General features: G+C 39.3%; 1 protein-coding gene across 1 annotated transcript; it reads left to right on the top strand.

Annotated features, from left to right (window-relative positions):
- The first annotated feature begins 387 nt into the window (after positions 1-387).
- On the top strand, positions 388-16,028 carry LOC122972457 (protein FAM83F-like). The gene is made up of 5 exons (XM_044339580.1): positions 388-1,014; positions 11,179-11,346; positions 12,265-12,386; positions 13,132-13,877; positions 14,252-16,028. Exons 1-5 carry the CDS (start codon positions 520-522, stop codon positions 14,296-14,298), a joined length of 1,578 nt encoding a protein of 525 aa, XP_044195515.1. The 5' UTR covers positions 388-519; the 3' UTR covers positions 14,299-16,028.
- The last annotated feature ends 1,446 nt before the right edge of the window (positions 16,029-17,474 follow it).

Below are 17,474 nucleotides of genomic sequence, written 5' to 3'. Positions count from 1 at the left end.
TTTGAAAACATGATTTAATCTGATTTTTGAGGAATCTGGCAATGATACAGAGCTAATGTATGTGTGCTTCGGTTACGACAGTAAAACAATGACAATGAGTGGCAGAATGGTCACAATATGAGAACTTGACTTAGGCTAGTTTAAGCTGTTTCATTAAGAATGTGACAAAAACTAATTAGTATTTAGTGTCAAAACACAAAAGAAGAATCAGATGTTATTCACTGACTGTCAGTTATTGACTCGAGGCTTTGAAAGTCGTTTTTTGGGCGTGTTAGTGCTGTATACTCTTTATTCCATTTATCCTTGAAGGCAGCATGGGTTTCCTCGCAGGGATCCACCTCCCCCCCCCTCCCTCCCTCCCTCCCTCCCTCCCTCCCCTCCCGGTCAGGTAAGAAAACAACCCATGACTTTTTTTTTTACACCTAACGAGAGTCACACATAGATAGGTGTCAGTGAACACACGCCACCAGGTGTGAGTGACACTCTCCGAGCTCCAGGAGGATAACAACCACTGCAACCATGGCCGAATCCCAGCTCGTGTGCATGGAAGACGGCCACATCGGAGCCAAGGTCCCGGACACCAAACCGGAGTTTTACTACAGCGAGGAGCAGCGCGCCGCCGTCGAGGAGCTGCTCAGGAACGGTGACGGTGCATTCAAAACTAGACTCAAAGATGACAACATGAAAGACTTTTTATCGGCCAGAGAAATCAAACTGTTGACGGGCACTTTTAAACGGTATGACACCGGTAATGACAGCAACAGCAGCAGCAGCGACAAAGCGTCCCCGTCCAGGTCGGAGCAAGGAGCCGCCAGCACCGACGCGGATTCGGGGGTCCATTCCACCTACTGGCCCCAGATGTCGGATACCGAGGTGCCGCCGTTGGACATAGGCTGGCCAAGCGGGGGTTTGTTCAAAGGGGTGACCCGGGTCGCCGTCCACACCCACCCACCCAAAGACAACGGACCTCACATTAAGGAGGTGGTGCGACGACTCATCCAGGAGGCCAGCAAGGTGGGGTCAGGGGGGGCAAGTCAGACTCATAGGCATAAGGGCATAATTATGGGTGTTGACTGCAATAATAATAATAATAATAACAGCAGCTTTAAAGTTTCTCTGCCTATTTATGGGTATATTCTATCTGTGTAAACCACTTTATATTTTAGTTAAAAAAAAACTAATAAATGATCTCCTACATAATATCTATTTGCATAAAAAGACAACTTGGCAAAAAAAACATTTCTGCCCTAAAAGCAAAACAAAACACATCTCAGTTAATATGTAAGTGACCCCTCATAAAGTGGAAGCAGTTGTGCTGAGATTGAAGTATAAACTGAGATACAGGAAGCTTAGGAGACAGATTTGGGAACTACTTTGAATGAAGAATATATATGTCCTAAAAAAAAAATTAGATTATGTGTATGTATGGTGACAGCAGTTATTAAGGTGTTACAAAATGAGGTGAGGCTGCCTGTTGCAGAGTATCAGTGAGTTCAAGTCTATGTGTGAAGGTTTGAAGTGAGTGAGAGAAAACACTTTTGTTTTTTTTGTGTGTGACCTACTATCTCAACACCTTCTACCGGAAGTTGCCGTGCTTTTATTACCTACCTTTATTACCTTTATTACCTTCAGTACAGTTCAGCATTATTACATTTATAACACACATGCAGCATGTGACTGTGAGGAAACGCCACTGCCAGTGTTCCTAACCGCATAAATAACCTACATTATTATTTAGAAACATTGAGCTGCTATTGAGGAGTAATAATCTGATGTGTGGAGCAAAGAAAGCACTTTTAGCAAAGGTATACATCAAAATATAAATGGCAAAGAGAAAAAAGTATATGGTTGATTATTGTAATCATTATTTATGAAGGTTGGTTTGGCTTGCAAACCTCTGAGTTTACTAAAAATAATTTCAGGGTAGCGTGGCTCCTTCGAACATGGAAGGTCAGTTAGTTAGTGTAGCAATTGTACTACACTATATGGCCAAAAGTATGTGGACACCTGCATATCACAAAGCTTTGTGACTGTTAACCATGTTGTTGCTTTATTTGATCTTTAAAATATCAGAAAATAGTGAAAAATGCCACAAAATAACTCCTGCAACTAACAACTGTTTCCTCTGGCTGCAGAAGCAGGGGCCAATTGAAACACCCCCCCCTTTACCCTCCTCCCACGTTCTTTGAAGTCATGATTCACTGTATCTCCTCAAATGTCCCTTTATTGCAACACAGGTTTTCTGTTAATCATAGAAAACCTGCTGCATCTTGTTTGTGTTCATAGCAACAGTGAACACAACAGCTGTAAGCACGGTGCCAAAGCTTTAGGTCAGTCCTGTAGGTCCATTACCTCAGCCCTGAGTAGTTTGAGGCATACTTCCTCAGAAGTACGCCCTGCATACTTCTGCTCCTCAAAACTGTTACTTTGAGTGGAACTTAGTGGAACTTAAAGTGGAGCTACAGGGGGGAAGGGGGAGAAATACGGTGCTGCACATAACAAGATGCATACAGGCCATGGATGTATAACAGGAAGTTTACAGTGAGCAGAGCGGTTTCCAGTCTTTCAGTCTGTCCTCCATATTTCAGCACAGAGATTGGTCCATAATGAAAACTGTAAAACCCTCAAATGCTCAAAAGCTCTCCACAATCACGAACCAACTTTGATGTGTTTTACTTCTTTTACTTCTCTAGTATTTTGCACTGAATGATTCCACAGAAACATCAGTACTGTTTGTTCTGTTTGTTGTCCGCAGCTGGCTGGCTTTGTGTCAGATTCCTTCCTTTGACTTTATTAAATATCTGCAGTATCACACAGCAGCTGAAAGGATAAGTGCCTTAAATTGAGAGGGTGATGTGCTTATTTATGCACGTGGTAGAGCAGCGGTAACTTCATTAACACCGGATCGGTCGGTCAGGATCTGACGGTAATTAATGTTCCGTGTTCTGCTACATATCTGCATCATTGACTCTTTATAAAGAGGTCAGCTGTTACACACAGATTCCAGTGTTATACGGTGGAATTGTTTGTAATAAAGCAGCCCTTACGGATTAATCCTGAGCTCCATCAGTGCTGTCAGGACATTTTTTTTTAAGTGTCCTAACAAAAAGTTCAACATAAGCCTAAAATAAGCCCAGTGTCTGACTGAAGATTTCACCCTTGCTGAAAACAGTCCTGTGTTAAACTATACCAGGAGCTGTGTTGGTGTGGGCGTGTTGTTTACAGTGCTGGTGAGAAAATGAAAAGCGATCCAGCAAGTCCGGTTTAGTGACACATTGTTCCATTGAAAGGCTGATCAGAAAAAAACAATGCACAGCGGTTTGTAATACTCTGGAAAGTTATCATGCTGCAACCCTGTTTACCAGTGCAAACATGTGGAACGCATCTGTGTCCGTGGACCCCCCAAAAATATGAATGGAACCATGTTCGTGTCTGTGGTCCATGTTGAAAACCACAGCTGTCCATGGATGTGGAACGTGGAAAAGGCCTTAACACACGCACACACACACCTAACCTAAGAGAATTTTGCCAGTTTTGTCTTTAAAAATGACTCAATTGTTGCAGCTCTTAAATAATCACAAATAACATGGTTCAATGGTTCAAAACCCAAAGACAGTCAGTTTACTTTTATAGGCAACTAGGGATGTCAGTTTCGGTTAACTTTGCTTTTGATAGATCGATACCCAATAACTAACCTGTTAATTTTAAAGAAAAGTTGTGATGCAGCTTTTGTTTGTGAGAAATGTCCAGCAGTCAGTGGTCAGAGCTAGCTTGACTTTTAGTTCATCCTTCTTCTCATCAAAGTGCTCTTCATTGCGTTTAATCACAGTAGCTCTTGATGGTATAATGTACTCGGGCTTGAACTAGCTCTTTCAATCCCTCGCCCTCTACCACACTGATTGGCAGCATATCGGTTTCAATTATATGGCACATCAACTGCGTGATGGCCTCGGACCAGTACGCATCACACTCTCTCCCCCCGGCTAGCAGTGATGTGATCTTTGGCTGTGACTGAGTGCTATCCTCAGACACGGCAGCCGGATGCTTGTTCTTAATGTTGTACACTATAATGTGATTAATAGTATGACTAAAGTGAAGAGTAGCATCACACAATTTACATCTGACTTTGTTGCCTTTCTGGAGGAAATGGTCTCATACTGAGTTTTGTTTAGCACGCTTCATTTTTTATCTCAGACTGCTAGCTAGCATCGAAGCTATTAGTGGAGTGTGTATACAAATTAACCCATAGACCGATATATGTAACCGCTCAAAAATATTCTCAGTGGTTAACCGATTAACAGTTAACCGTTGACATCCCTATAGGCGATGAAGACAACCACCAAATATTCACTTTTATCTCTTTAAAAAATACTCAATATGATAATTGGTTATCAAAATTGTTGCAGATTAGTTTTTTTGTCAATCAATTCTTCACTCTTCTGGTAAGGTTTTCCACTAGATTTTAGAACCTGGTTGCAGGGTGGGTTTCGGTTGGCCTGGTTTTGCTCCAGTTCAGCCACGAGAGCATTACTGAGGTCGGACACTGATGTTGGGCTGTGAGGCCTGGCTCTCAGTCGATGTTCCAGTTGCTGTTGGGTGGTGTTGAGGTCAGCTTTGTGTGCAGGCCAATAAAATTCCTCCACACCAAACTGGGAGAACTATTTTTATGAATCTCATTTTGTACATGGGGTCATTGTCATGTTGAAACTTGAAAGGGCTTTCTCAATATTGTTGCCACAAAGTTGGAAGAACACTAATGTCGAAAAAAAAATAGTTTGCTGTATTAAGGAGGGGCATCGTTTGCTTTTATTTACCACATTCTGCCCTTTCAGTCCTATATTCAGTTTTTTAAAGTCCGTGTAAAGCAATAATAATTATGTGTTCTGAGTTTGTCACACCACAGAAAAATGTGTAATTAACCACCGGGCCAAATTTGAATGATTAAAAAAGTCGCCAAGTATATAAAATTTGGTTTCAAAATTGTTAACAATGCTCATACCAAACTCCCATAAAAAAAATACACAATTTAAAATAGGCCTTGTTTGTAGGTGTAAGGCAAGCCACATGGATGATAATTTAAAAATAAAGTAATGTTAGGAGATACTGCTTAATTCGGCACATATTTTGTGGGTAAATGTGAACTTGCTTTAGTAAAAATGTAACTTAAATGACTAGTTAACAAGCAAACCATCGCCAATCATCAGTAGGTTAAATTCTTGTTTTTTTCAAAGGAGTTTGGTTCACTTAACATTCCCTACTTCTCTGCTGAAACGTGGCTTCATTGTGGCCGTCACCCTTGGAGTGATTGCCTCTCACGCCATGCTTTTTGGTACCCATGCTTCCCTCTGGCCGGAAACCTCCCAACCGTACAACCGGTGCTGAAGCCGAAGTGGTGGGTGGCGACCGTTGACTGAACCCCTCCTCCCAGCTGAACAGCCGGTGTTGAAGCCGGATGCTTCAGCTGGGTTTAAAACAACTTCTTGAGCGCTAACGTTGATGTAAAATGGCCCCGTTCACTAGTAATAGTGGATTACCTGAAGTGAATCCCATTTGTTTACACTACCAGGTGTAAAGATAGTAACTATGAGTATGTGCGCTCTAGTGTTTATACAGTGGGGAGGGGCCATGCTAGTCAACCCTCGACATCATAGAGCCAGCATTTTAGGCCCACCCAAAAAATCCTGAACACAGAAATGGAAAACGCTCTTAACTCCACAATTCAATACTATATAGTTCAGTCTTTTCACATGTTTTCAGCGGTTATTTTCTAACATGTTTAATGCGTTTGAAAGAAGAAATCTCTCATTTTCCTTTACAGGCACTTTAAGGCAGGGTGAGTGAGCGTTTTAGTGATTAATCCCTCGTCTCAGGGTAACAAAGGTCCCTGAGTGGGTCTGTGTATTTGAGTTGCCCGTCGTAATGTTTACTCATAGACTGCTGGAGCTCAGCTGAGTCATCTGTTCCACCCGTTCACAGTGACACACTGCGCTCAGCTTGCCCTGCCATTCATGTCTTTTAAAATTAGGTCAGGAAGGACGACAGGAGCATGTGTCAACTACTCAGTCAGGATTTTTAATTGCCCTATTACGCAACTCTACGGATTTCCCTTTAGTTGTCTTCTTTCTATTATTTCCTTCTGTCTCCCCATTGTTTCTTTGTTTGGTGTTTTGCTTTTGTTACTTTAATGGGTTTTCTAGTTTCTATTATGATTGCTTGCTTTTTTAACCTTTCCTTCCTTTCTTATTACAAATAAGGTCATGCTACACTCCAGAAGAATTGCAAATGGTGAAAAAAACTGACTGGTCTTTTCCCATTTAGAAGCCTTTGCTGATAAAGAAAGTGATTCACAGCACAGACATCTGTGTGCATGCATTTACCATGCTTCCTGGTTTGTTTCTGCCTTCCAGTAAGTGTCAGCAGATATACATCAGCTAAATGTTTAGTTTTGGTTTGTTGTCCAGTTCTCAGCTTATATTTTCCTTGATAAAACCAGGAATTAGAACTGGAAACCTTGCTCTTTTTATATGAAATTTCATATTATACCCCTTGTTTAAAAGTTTTTCTGTCTTCCTATGTTAAGTTAAATCTATACAGCAGATAGTTTAGCTCTGGGTGTGTCTGTGGAATGTATTAAGCCTACATGCTTTGTTCCCACTTATCAGAAATGCGTAAAGCTATTCATAAAATAATAAAAGACTAACAAACACACACATGCTCAAGATGATACATGCAGAGCAACCAGTTCTCCAGACACTAACATTTTCATCTTTGCACACAGATATTAGATTTCTTCTCATTAGTTGTTTTTTTTGTTTTTTTCACATTTTGCTTGATCACGATCCAGGCTTCACAACACTGACTCTTCTGTCCACAAGTCTCAGCTTGTATCTGTGTTGTTAACCTCTCAGGCCTGGTCAGCATTTTTTCCTAAATGAGACACTGATTGGAAACAAGGGGCCTTTTTCTGCCTGACAGAGGATCATTTGTTGCAAATTGAAAGAAACACATTTTCCATTACTTTGCTTTTTCAGGAACAGTGGCATAACAGACATTTTGCTAAACCTCCATCCTCTGCTTAGACTGAACATGTCCTTACATGTTTGAAAGCATTGCTGCTCTTTGACCCATCCTATAGTATTTGTTTGCCTACCCTTCGTTTTTCTATCATACATGATCGTTAGATATATGGGGCTAGTGTAACATTTCAACACCTGTCTATGCATTGTGGCTTTGATTATTTATTATATGATTTGATTTGATTTGATGATGATCTATAGACTTTGCCCAGTTGTAGCTGCAGAGCCTAAAAACTAAAAAAAAAAAAGATTTTAGATGGTTGACAGCCATTACTTTTCATATAAATATCTCATTGTCAGATGATGAAACCCAGTGTTTTTGGTGACCCCTCGACCTTTTGTCTAGCGGCACAATTAAACCAAAGTTTCCTTTACTTCTAAACCAAATATATCAAAATTGAATGGGCAGATTATCATAATTTTTACTGAGCACATTCACACGTATGGAAGATTTCTCTTATTCATTTTGGACATTTCCACTAGCTCCACTATACATGCCACTGTCTTAACTTGATATGTTATATTAACCAGATTGCCACAAAATTAGCTTAGCACTTAAAGGATTTAGTTTTGCGATTTTCTATATCTTTATTATTGTCAAAGAATCTCATGTGCAGAGCCAAACCAACAATGACTTGATCTTACTTACAAGTATTTTGTGTGTATTCAAAGCCTGATATCTTATTCTTCTGTGCTGTAGACCTCTGTTGTTGTCCATAGACTATTAAAAATATGTCAGTGAGCCATACCATTGAACTGTGCAACACGTTCCTTCATCATGAAGAGTTTTGAGCATGTTAGTTTTGAGGTTCCGCTTGTTGTGAGTTATCAAAACTTCTTGACTTTATATTGAAGTTATTTGATATGTAGCACTAGTACAGTGTTTCTAGTAATTGTACAGAGGCCCCACCGGGCCAAAATAAAATGTTCTTGCCAAAAATAACTCTAAATATCCATTCATTTGGAAATCAATAATAATTTGTGTTTGGGAGCTTCTGTGTAGCACTGTTCTGAAACGTGAGTCAACCTGTGTCATTGCCTGGGAAACTCTTGAAGCGATGTGAGTGCCGACTGCAGAGTAAGAACGCAAGTGTATGGGATGCAGGTTAGCTAATGGCGCCACCTAAAGAGAAAAAGCTCTAACACAAGGAACAAATATAACCAAATATATTAAAGTTTTTTTCCAAAACTCTGGAGCCAAGCAAAAATACATATGGGGTCAGAAGTGGGAGAAGTGAGAGGGGCAGGTGACGGTAAGCTCAAGATTATTTTTATGCATAAATGCAGCTTATTAAGTCATCCTCTCCTTGTGATCTGACCGCACGAATATGCCATCCCATGCGCCTCGTCTCTCAAGGGTTTTTTTGGTGCGTACCACCAGGCCTGAAAAAAAATTCTAGGTGAAACGCTGTAGTATTTTTGTAGTATGTACAGTATGTATTGTTAGTATGTAGCAGTGTAGTACAAAGTCAAGAAGTTGTGGTATGTAGCACAAGCTAGCGAAGCACTGTAATTGGAACCATGTTCCCACATTAAGGCCTTTAATCCAGTACTGTATCCTCCTCAGTCACACTTCTAAGGCAGAATAGCAAAACCATTAGTATGTTGTTTCTTCAGTCCAACACATTTATATTGTTGGATGTTATAACCAAGTTAGAGGCATCTAGAGCTGCTAGCAGGGCTCTAGACTTGTCTTGTTTCCACTTTCTGCAGTTGAACCTAATCCTGACAGGCACCAATTTATGGTACTTGACTGTTAGTCAAAATAAGAGCAAAATTTATCACATATACTGTGTAGTTGGACACTGTAGTTATGACCCTTGCACTTCACAATATTGCTTCCATCTAATGTTTGTAATCTAGAAGTAATTTCCAGCATTTAGTTGTTGTTTTAACTGTTTTAACTGCCAAATGCAGCAAAGGTCAGTGTATAAGTGTTTGGTTTTTCCTACAAACACTGTTACAGTACAGGCTCTAAGGAATTCCTTTATTTGGTAAAAGCAAAGTGCATACCTCTACTAATCCCAGTGCTTTGACAGTGGAGAAAGCGAAAGCTGTGTGAGAGCATTTCTTTAGATAGAGACAGATTTAAGTGCAAAATTCCTCAACCGGTCTCCTTTTGTTGTTGTGAAGCTCTGTCTTTATGATCTGCCAGCCGTACTGGAACACCGCAGAGGGATAATACAATGGTTTGTAAGGCCGCTCTTTTAAGGCCAGCAGACTCTTTAATGTGGCCTTGTAACACCCTCAGGGTTAGTGTCTTAGCGGGTGGCAAAATGCTTCAGTTGACAGATTAGCTGCAACTGTTGGTTTCTTTGTTAGCTGTCTAGGAGACACTGTGGCTTTACAGCCTTACATGCTGACCAAACAGGGAAATCAGTCTTAGGATTTTCCGGTTCTATCTGCATGATGTCAATGTTTTGATACCCTAGATAGCAAAACCGATACAGTAGAGTTCTCTTTTATTTGTCAAAATAACAGATACCCTTAATGTACTCTAAATATATAACATCAAAATCCTATCTAATTTTTAAATGGGGTTTTTATGACCACTCAACTTTCGGATAGAACCTTTTAACTCTCACCTTGATTTTGTTGAAAAAAGTAGGCAGATTAGTCTTCTTTTGTTTTAACACACAAAATCAATGTATACACTACTGAAGGGAGTTATCATTTACAATGTTTTGGGCACAGATCACAATTTAGCAGCATGTTTTAACTTTAGACATAACTACATTTGGTTTTCAGTGACAGATTTGAACTGATAATACAGTTGATCAAGTTTTACCAACAACAAAATTCATGACAATCAGAAAAAACATTTAAAAATGTTTCTCATTCATTCATTTGCTGATATTTGCTCTTTTGCTCAGCTTTGTTTTCTTGTTTTTTACTCCTGGCTCTGTTTCTCTTCATTTCAGAGACTTTCTTGTCTTTTTCTGCTCCCAAATGTTTGTTCTTTTTAACTTATTTTTTGATGAACTGAGGTCACTGTTAGTGTCTGAGCTCTGAATGTAGTCACTGTCAACACTGTGTCTGCTGCAGGACACAAGTTAGCATCAGGAACTAGCAGAGCAGAGCCTGAATGCATCTCATATTCTTACATATTAACATTTTGGCTTTCATTGATGTAATTTGTTGAATAGTCAGAGTAACTTAAGGTGCCAGTAATAACAGTAATTATTGCTAACAACCGTGCTAACTAATTAAACTCAGCAAGCCAGCTGACTAACATAATAGATCAAGGTAAAAATCTCCTTCTCACTGAGTTCAAACAAGATAGAACTGACTTTAACTCAGTTGGTGTTTGTATCAGTGTCATACATAATTATTTTGATGAAATAATCAATTTGGATGTTTCAAAACATTTATTAATCCTTATTATTTAATCTTTTAGCTCCTTTTAGCACCTTTAACCACAGTCACAGGGGGCCAACTTTAGGGCCAATAATTTATAAAACAAAAAAAATAAACCTACACAAAATGTTAATAACTTGTCAAAGAATAGTTTCATGTGAATAACTCATTTTTTACAAAAATATTAGAAAGATAATTCTATGATCACGATTTGTACAAAATAGTGGCCTCTACAAAAGGATTGCTTGCGTGAAGTGAAGCCCAGTAAGGGCTCGTCCTGACACTTTTTGTTTACAAAATTGTTCATATTTTGCTGTGCTATACAAAATCCTCTGTGTTTTGGAAATAACACTGGCTGGAAATTTAGAGTTTTTGTTCTCCCACTAGAATTGGACTGTTGTCTATTTTCAGTCTTCTCTTAATAAGATATTGGAGTTGTAATTGTAATGTAACTAACATGTTTTGGGTTCTGTGTCTTCAAATACTGTCCATGCTGGATATATTAGGATGTGTTGTGAGTACATGATAATTGTTATATGGAGCTCTGCATGTTTAATTGGTTTTAGCACAGTAAATAGTTGAAGATCCAGTCACTTGTTGCTTTAAAGTCTTGCAGTTTAACTTGCATTAAACTGTGTTATCACCAGGCACTAACCTGTTCTCCTGCACGTTCCTGCCAAAATATATAACAGATTCTTGTTGCCTTTAAAATACATGGAGAACTATTCAACCTTTTCTCTTGCAGGTAATAGCTATAGTGATGGACATGCTCACAGACATCCAGATCCTGCAGGACTTGATGGATGCGGCCTGGCGTCGCTCTGTGCCCATTTACATCTTGTTGGATGAAAAAGGTGTGCCGCACTTCCTGGATATGTGTTCCAGGCTGCAGATCGGTGTACAGCACCTTCGGGTAAGACAGGACCTTTACCTTCAGTTTTGCAGGGAAAATTCTCAAACTCTGAAAGACCAGGCATAAACAAAGTGCACATTGCAGGCTGTAATGGGGAAAAGAAACATGCATTAAATACAGGCTTATATATAGCTGAAAATGGATTATAAGATAGACAAATGAAGGAAATATATTATTATTGGTAGCACGGTATTTGATTATGGTAACACAAGCAAATGAGGGATTTTAGAAAGCAAGATATTAGAGATGAATTTAATACTATTCCATCCATTCTATTAGAGTGTACAAGAAGTTGAAACAAAAATAGCTTGACATGAAAATGGAAATGAAAATAATGGCACATATAAGATTTCTAAAACAGATAAGTGCATGAAAGCAATTTGTCATTTTGATACATTAAGGTATCCTATTAGATCATTCAGGCTTGTTTATATACAGTAGAGCTAAAAGCTCTTAACTGATTTATTGTACCTTTTTTGTAGTCTGCAAGCAAATTTCAATCTTATATGAACTAGAATTGAAAGGTAACGTTCACTAAATTGGTCAGTATTTGTGGAATGACGTTTGAAACAGTAGTAGGCTGGATGGCATATTCCGAAAGCAAAATTATAATATCGTCAAACATGTATTGTTATAATTAATATTAACTGACCATCTTGTGACTGATATCCATCACATATACATGGCAATGCTGCTGAACTGCTGACTTCCTTCTGCTGAATTCCTTCCATAGGCAGCCTATTGAAAGAGGGGGTGCACTGAATCCTGGTGATTTTTAGGGGAGGGGTCCTGAAAGTTTTATTGTTTAAAAGTCACATTATCTGCTGTGTGCAACCTTGGTACAATGTCACTCTCTTGACATCACTGGCTGTATTGTTCTCCTTTTCATGGTCTAACTGTGTCCCTTTGTGGCTGCAGAACATCCGAGCCAGAACACTTCAGGGAACCGGCTTTGGCCTGTCCTTCGGCAGACTGCCTGGTTCACTCTGTAATAAGTACATGCTGGTAGACGGGGACAAAGTCATGTTTGGCTCCTACAGGTGAGGTTTGATTGTGTTTTTGTGCATACAGTCAGTGCATGCATTTTACTTGAGTTGACGTGTTATATAGATTACATGCATCAATTACATAAATTTTGACCCTCTAGGATTTGGAAATAAATGTTTCTGGCGACTCTTAGTGGTAGTATCAAGAATTACACTGTGGCAGACAATGCACATTGATTGCCCATCCCCCACATGCTTTTGACCCAGAGACAATGAATGATGACACCGCCAATTTTGAACCAGTTTTCACCAGATTTGTCTGATTTTTTTTTTAAAAACTTATCCCATCAGAATAATTCTGTAATTCTGTAAAAAATTGAGGACACACTGGCTTACAAAATACAATACAAGCTGAATCAGAGCACTAATGTAAGTGTTTTAATGAAACACTGAAACACTGAACTGTCAACTGAAACACAATTAGTCAAAGGATCATACAGGTTTAAGAGAAACTGCCAGCTCCCTTATTTGGAAGAGAAAATGAAGGTAACCAAGCTATTACTCAAACTGTCCATTGTAAACATTCAAGGCCCAAGTTGTAATAACCTGGAATTATCTTGTAATGCTTTATACTTGAAACTCTTGTCAACAGAATGCCGTAGTGTTTGATGCTGTCTTCTTGCACTTGTTAATCTTATTTTCCAATGTTTTTAATATTTACTGTAAACTTAATGGACCAATGAGAACACACAGAATCTAGAGAAGTTGCTAACTGTTGTTAATATCGTCTCTATACCAGTTTCTCCTGGTGTACATCTCGTATGGACCGGAACATGATCACCGTGATGACAGGACAGGTGGTTGACTTCTTTGACCGGGACTTCCGTGAGCTTTACGCCATCTCTGAGAAGATGGACCTCTACAAGGAATTCCACGTCAGCCCACCCGCCAAGGTGACCGCCACAATACGTTCCAAGACGGGGCCTAAACGCCCACCGTTACCAGCCACCACATCCCGCTTCCAGGTTAGCTTAGGAGACTCACGTAAAGCTGACATCCAGGTGCCTGCACACAAATACTATAATCCCAAATACTCTCTGGCATTTGGGGATACCCCACGTCCAACGGGATCTCTGCAGCAGCCAGGACCTAAGAGGGGGTCAGTTCTGGCTGAGGTGCCTGAGGATATGGACCCAGGAAGACCACGAGTGACCAGCAGTGAGAAGATGGACCGGCCGAATCTGCTGCCCTCAGAAGCCCCGAGCGAAATCTTCAAGAGGCCCAATGGAGTCACGCAGGAAAAGAAGCAGTCGCACACTCGGAAGCAGAAATTCTTCAGGGGAAAATCGTCCAGTAAGCTTCCAGTTAATAACCCAGTGGGCAGTATGAGCCCTTCACCCACAGAGACCAATCCGATTGACGAGAACGAGGACAACTTTGAGGTGATAGTGAAATCTCCATCCAAACGGAAGAATAAGAAGCCATCTAAATTGGGCCAGAGGACAGACTCTGGCCAGACTGTTACCAGTGCACAGGACAATGAGAGTAAGTATGTTATATATACATGAAGATTTAATCCAGAATGAACTCATGATCTAATCCAATAGTTCTGAGCCTGTGGGCCAAACAGGACAGGTCAGGAAATATACACAAAGTTATATTTATGTTTCCCTCTAATCTTTGCTTTCTTTCCTGGTGAATCACTGGATATTTTTCCACTTCAAGCCTTTAGAAATTATTCAGATACATCATGGAAAAGGAAACAGATCTCTGTGAACTGCTGTTCTAATCTCACTCTCTCTTATTTTACAGTAAATAAGCAAAGTTTATTTTTGAAGTATTGGATAAACCAGGTAATGTCTCTCTTCCCTCACCTCACCATTCTCTTTTAAAATTTTTGTCTGTCTGTATTTTCACAGGTTTCAAGAGACGACATCAATCAAAACAAGCCTGTAAAGTATCCTGAGGTGAACTTGCAAGTTTCTGACCACAGAAAAGTCAGAATCTGACATTCTTAAGGTTTACAACATGACTTCATTAAAGTTAACGTCACCACTGATTGTGCAATATTGTAAGTATATTATCCAGTGCCTTACAGACAGACCAGATGAATGTACAGTCCTTCAGGCACTGAGAAATGCAGATTTTTTTTATAGGATTGGTGCCAAATTTTAAATCCTGAGTCAATAATCAAAGTGTTGTGGGGTATTTATTTTACTGATAGGGTGCAGGAGTGTTGACTGAGATATCTACTAGTGATCACTTGCACCTTGTTTGCTCTGGACCTCTTTGAGGCTACATGGATATAGGGTTGAATGCTTCCTTTTGCTTTACACTAAATGTAAAGTTGTTTAGTGCACCTTCTAGTACAGTAAACATGAAGTAAAGGTACTTAAAAAGGTACAAGATACTTAAAAGGAAGCACTTTTCTAAAGTTACAAAGACATACACTCCTTTCAAACACCTAAATAGTAGTGGGACGTACAGGGTGAGTGGTTTCCCCTCACCAGGACTTATTTTTAAGGCTGCCTTTTCAAGAGTCCAGACCAGCAGCGTAAGACCCTCTCTGATCATTGGAAAACTGAAGCAGGACATCAATAAGCCTTGTTTGATTTATCCTCTCCCTCCAAAAGACAAAAAAGATTTGTCTAGAGAAATTATGAAAAAAGAATAAAAATCTATATCTCTGTGTCAGCACTGTGGTGAGGAGGTATGGAGTTTTGTGGACCATTATGTGCGTACAATACTGCATACCTTTGTTACACTTCCATTTTATTATTTATCTGTGAATGAATGTTACTGTAGAGTAAGTATTCATGTTAATGTCTGTTTGATGCACTAAGTCATGGGATCTCTTGTTCATTGTGCTTAATAAATGGTTTCAGATAGGCTAATGAACAGCTTTAAAGATGTCATGGGGGGTCTTTTTAATGTTTAGATTGTTCATTCATTGTAGTCTGAAAATAACCTCCATAATAATTTTTTAATTTCATATAATTTTTCTGCAACAGAAATGTCCTTTTATTGATTTTCTGAGTAAGGTTTCGGCTTTTAAATTCCATGTCATGTCAAACATAGGGCATCACTTTGACAGTGGCTCCACCTAGTGGGGTGCTTCAAGATTTGAGATGCATCTGCTGTGTTGATTGTGCTGCACGCACTAACAGCTGCCTCAGACAGAAACCACAGGCCTGTAGGGAGCGCAGAGTTGAGTTGAGAGGGTGATGGATGGGGGGTTGCAAATGGGATGTGGTGCAACAGCAACACTTTTGAAACAGGAAGTCAGCTTCAGCAGTAAGAGGCACAGTTCTCGCACACACTAATTTATAGACATACAGCGGGCCACAACTGTAACGCTTATATCTTCATGTTTATCCTAAAACACTGCAACTGTCTTTCACTGCTAATTATTCCTGTTCTCAAAACAAATATATAATGGAATTATGGGTCAGATTCACTTAATTTCAAGATGAATTGTATAACAACAGCCAAATTCTCCACAGATTTCTCACATAGGAGATACAAGTTTGACCAAAACAGACACACATAACTGTATATGACAGATAACCCTCAGTGGTTCACTATGGATCACATCTTTTTACTGTTTGGGGGTTGCATTTCTGTTCGCATATTTTTTTGCTGAGAGAGTTGTACTGAAGTACCATGCAAAATAAAAATAAAATGCATATTGCAACACCTGAATGACTTTCTGACATTTTCCTTTGACATGACAAAATTGCATCATAAAATCTGTAAATCTACCTTTATAAGAGCAGCTATTTGATGGAAGTTTTGCTCACAACAATTTGTGGAAAGGTCCTAGCACAGTTCTGATGTTATGGCTCCACCAGGAAAATATTACACTGAACTTTTAATCTGTTTTGTGTTTCAGAAAGCTTTTATATTGTAGTAAAAAGAAAAGGTGGCTGACCACCAGTTTAAAGAGGATCAAATAAGGATTTGTTGGTCACGCAAATCCTCGTTAAAGGACGTACAGTCAAGATGCTATATTTTGGCGCTTTAACAGTATCAATAACTTGGTCTGAGCCTTCAAAAACGTTTTTTTACTTGAGTAATTTTCTAAAAATTGAATGAAATTTAAGACAATAACAGCACTTTCTCTAATGGGATGTTCTAAAGCACTGAAGTTTGTTTGCTATGGTATGCTACCTTGTGTAGTTACCTCTTGCTGCGTGGTAGAGCATTGTCTTGATTAGTATGTCTACATTTTGTTTGTATCTCGTTTTACTAGCATGAGCACATATATGCACCATAGATAACATGTACGCACATGATGAAAAATATTTCTGCCAACTGTAAGGGGCACTAACAGTGTGGAGCAGTAGTGCACCCTAAAGGTACAGTATGATTGCACCAATATAAGAGGCCACGAAGAAGATGTAAACAATGTAGGTTTTGTGATTTTGAAAAGGCTTTTTAAAGTAAGGTTCGCAATTTTTTTAAGTGCTGCATGTCTCAAAACAATATCCCAAGTGCCCATATGAATTTTGATTGAGATCATTCCTTTTGTTCTACACGGCTGTTAAATGTGCTTCCAATTCAAGTGACGGAGAACAAATCCACATTTCTAGTTCTGTGAAAAAATGTATTTAAAAGTGTATCTGAAACTTATATGTAGCTTCAGTTATCTGATTTGAAGTGGATATCTTCCCGAGATAGTCTTTTTAGTACAAATACTGGCCAAAACATTTAATACAAATTCTCTGTCTTTGTAAGAAGCAACAAAGTTAGCATGGATTTGGTCATTTTCAGGTGAAAAGATGTCTAACTTAAATTGGGTGTATATTAAATGTAGGCTAACTGTTGTGTGAACAGCATCTCACTGATAGTTTCCAATATGGAGTTAGGATTTGCTACACACTGAAATGTAATCACTTACTGCTGTTTACATGATGATAGTTAAGAGGAGCTGTGCATAGGATGTGTTAGTTTGATAAAAAGATCAAATCAGATCAAAATCAGATAGCTCCTACACCTCCAAATGTGATATTGCATCAAACTGCAAAGGTGGTTCAGGTTCAAGAGGCACATTCAAGGATGTGAACCAAACATACCCACACGTGGACAGAGAAAAACACAAAAACACTAAATATGAGGTGAGGTTAGGTGTGGTCTGGTTTC

The sequence above is a fragment of the Thunnus albacares genome, chromosome 3 (assembly GCF_914725855.1).
Source record: "Thunnus albacares chromosome 3, fThuAlb1.1, whole genome shotgun sequence".
NCBI classification, from domain to species: Eukaryota; Metazoa; Chordata; class Actinopteri; order Scombriformes; family Scombridae; genus Thunnus; species Thunnus albacares.
This window is presented reverse-complemented; position numbering and strand designations above follow the sequence as displayed.

Bases quoted from the DNA above. Each gene is read 5' to 3' on its own strand.
- LOC122972457 (XM_044339580.1), top strand. From the start codon at position 520: ATGGCCGAATCCCAGCTCGTGTGCATGGAAGACGGCCACATCGGAGCC. The intron at 1,015-11,178 runs GTGGGGTCAGGG...TTTCTCTTGCAG, and splicing joins TCATCCAGGAGGCCAGCAAG to GTAATAGCTATAGTGATGGA. The intron at 11,347-12,264 runs GTAAGACAGGAC...TTGTGGCTGCAG, and splicing joins TCGGTGTACAGCACCTTCGG to AACATCCGAGCCAGAACACT.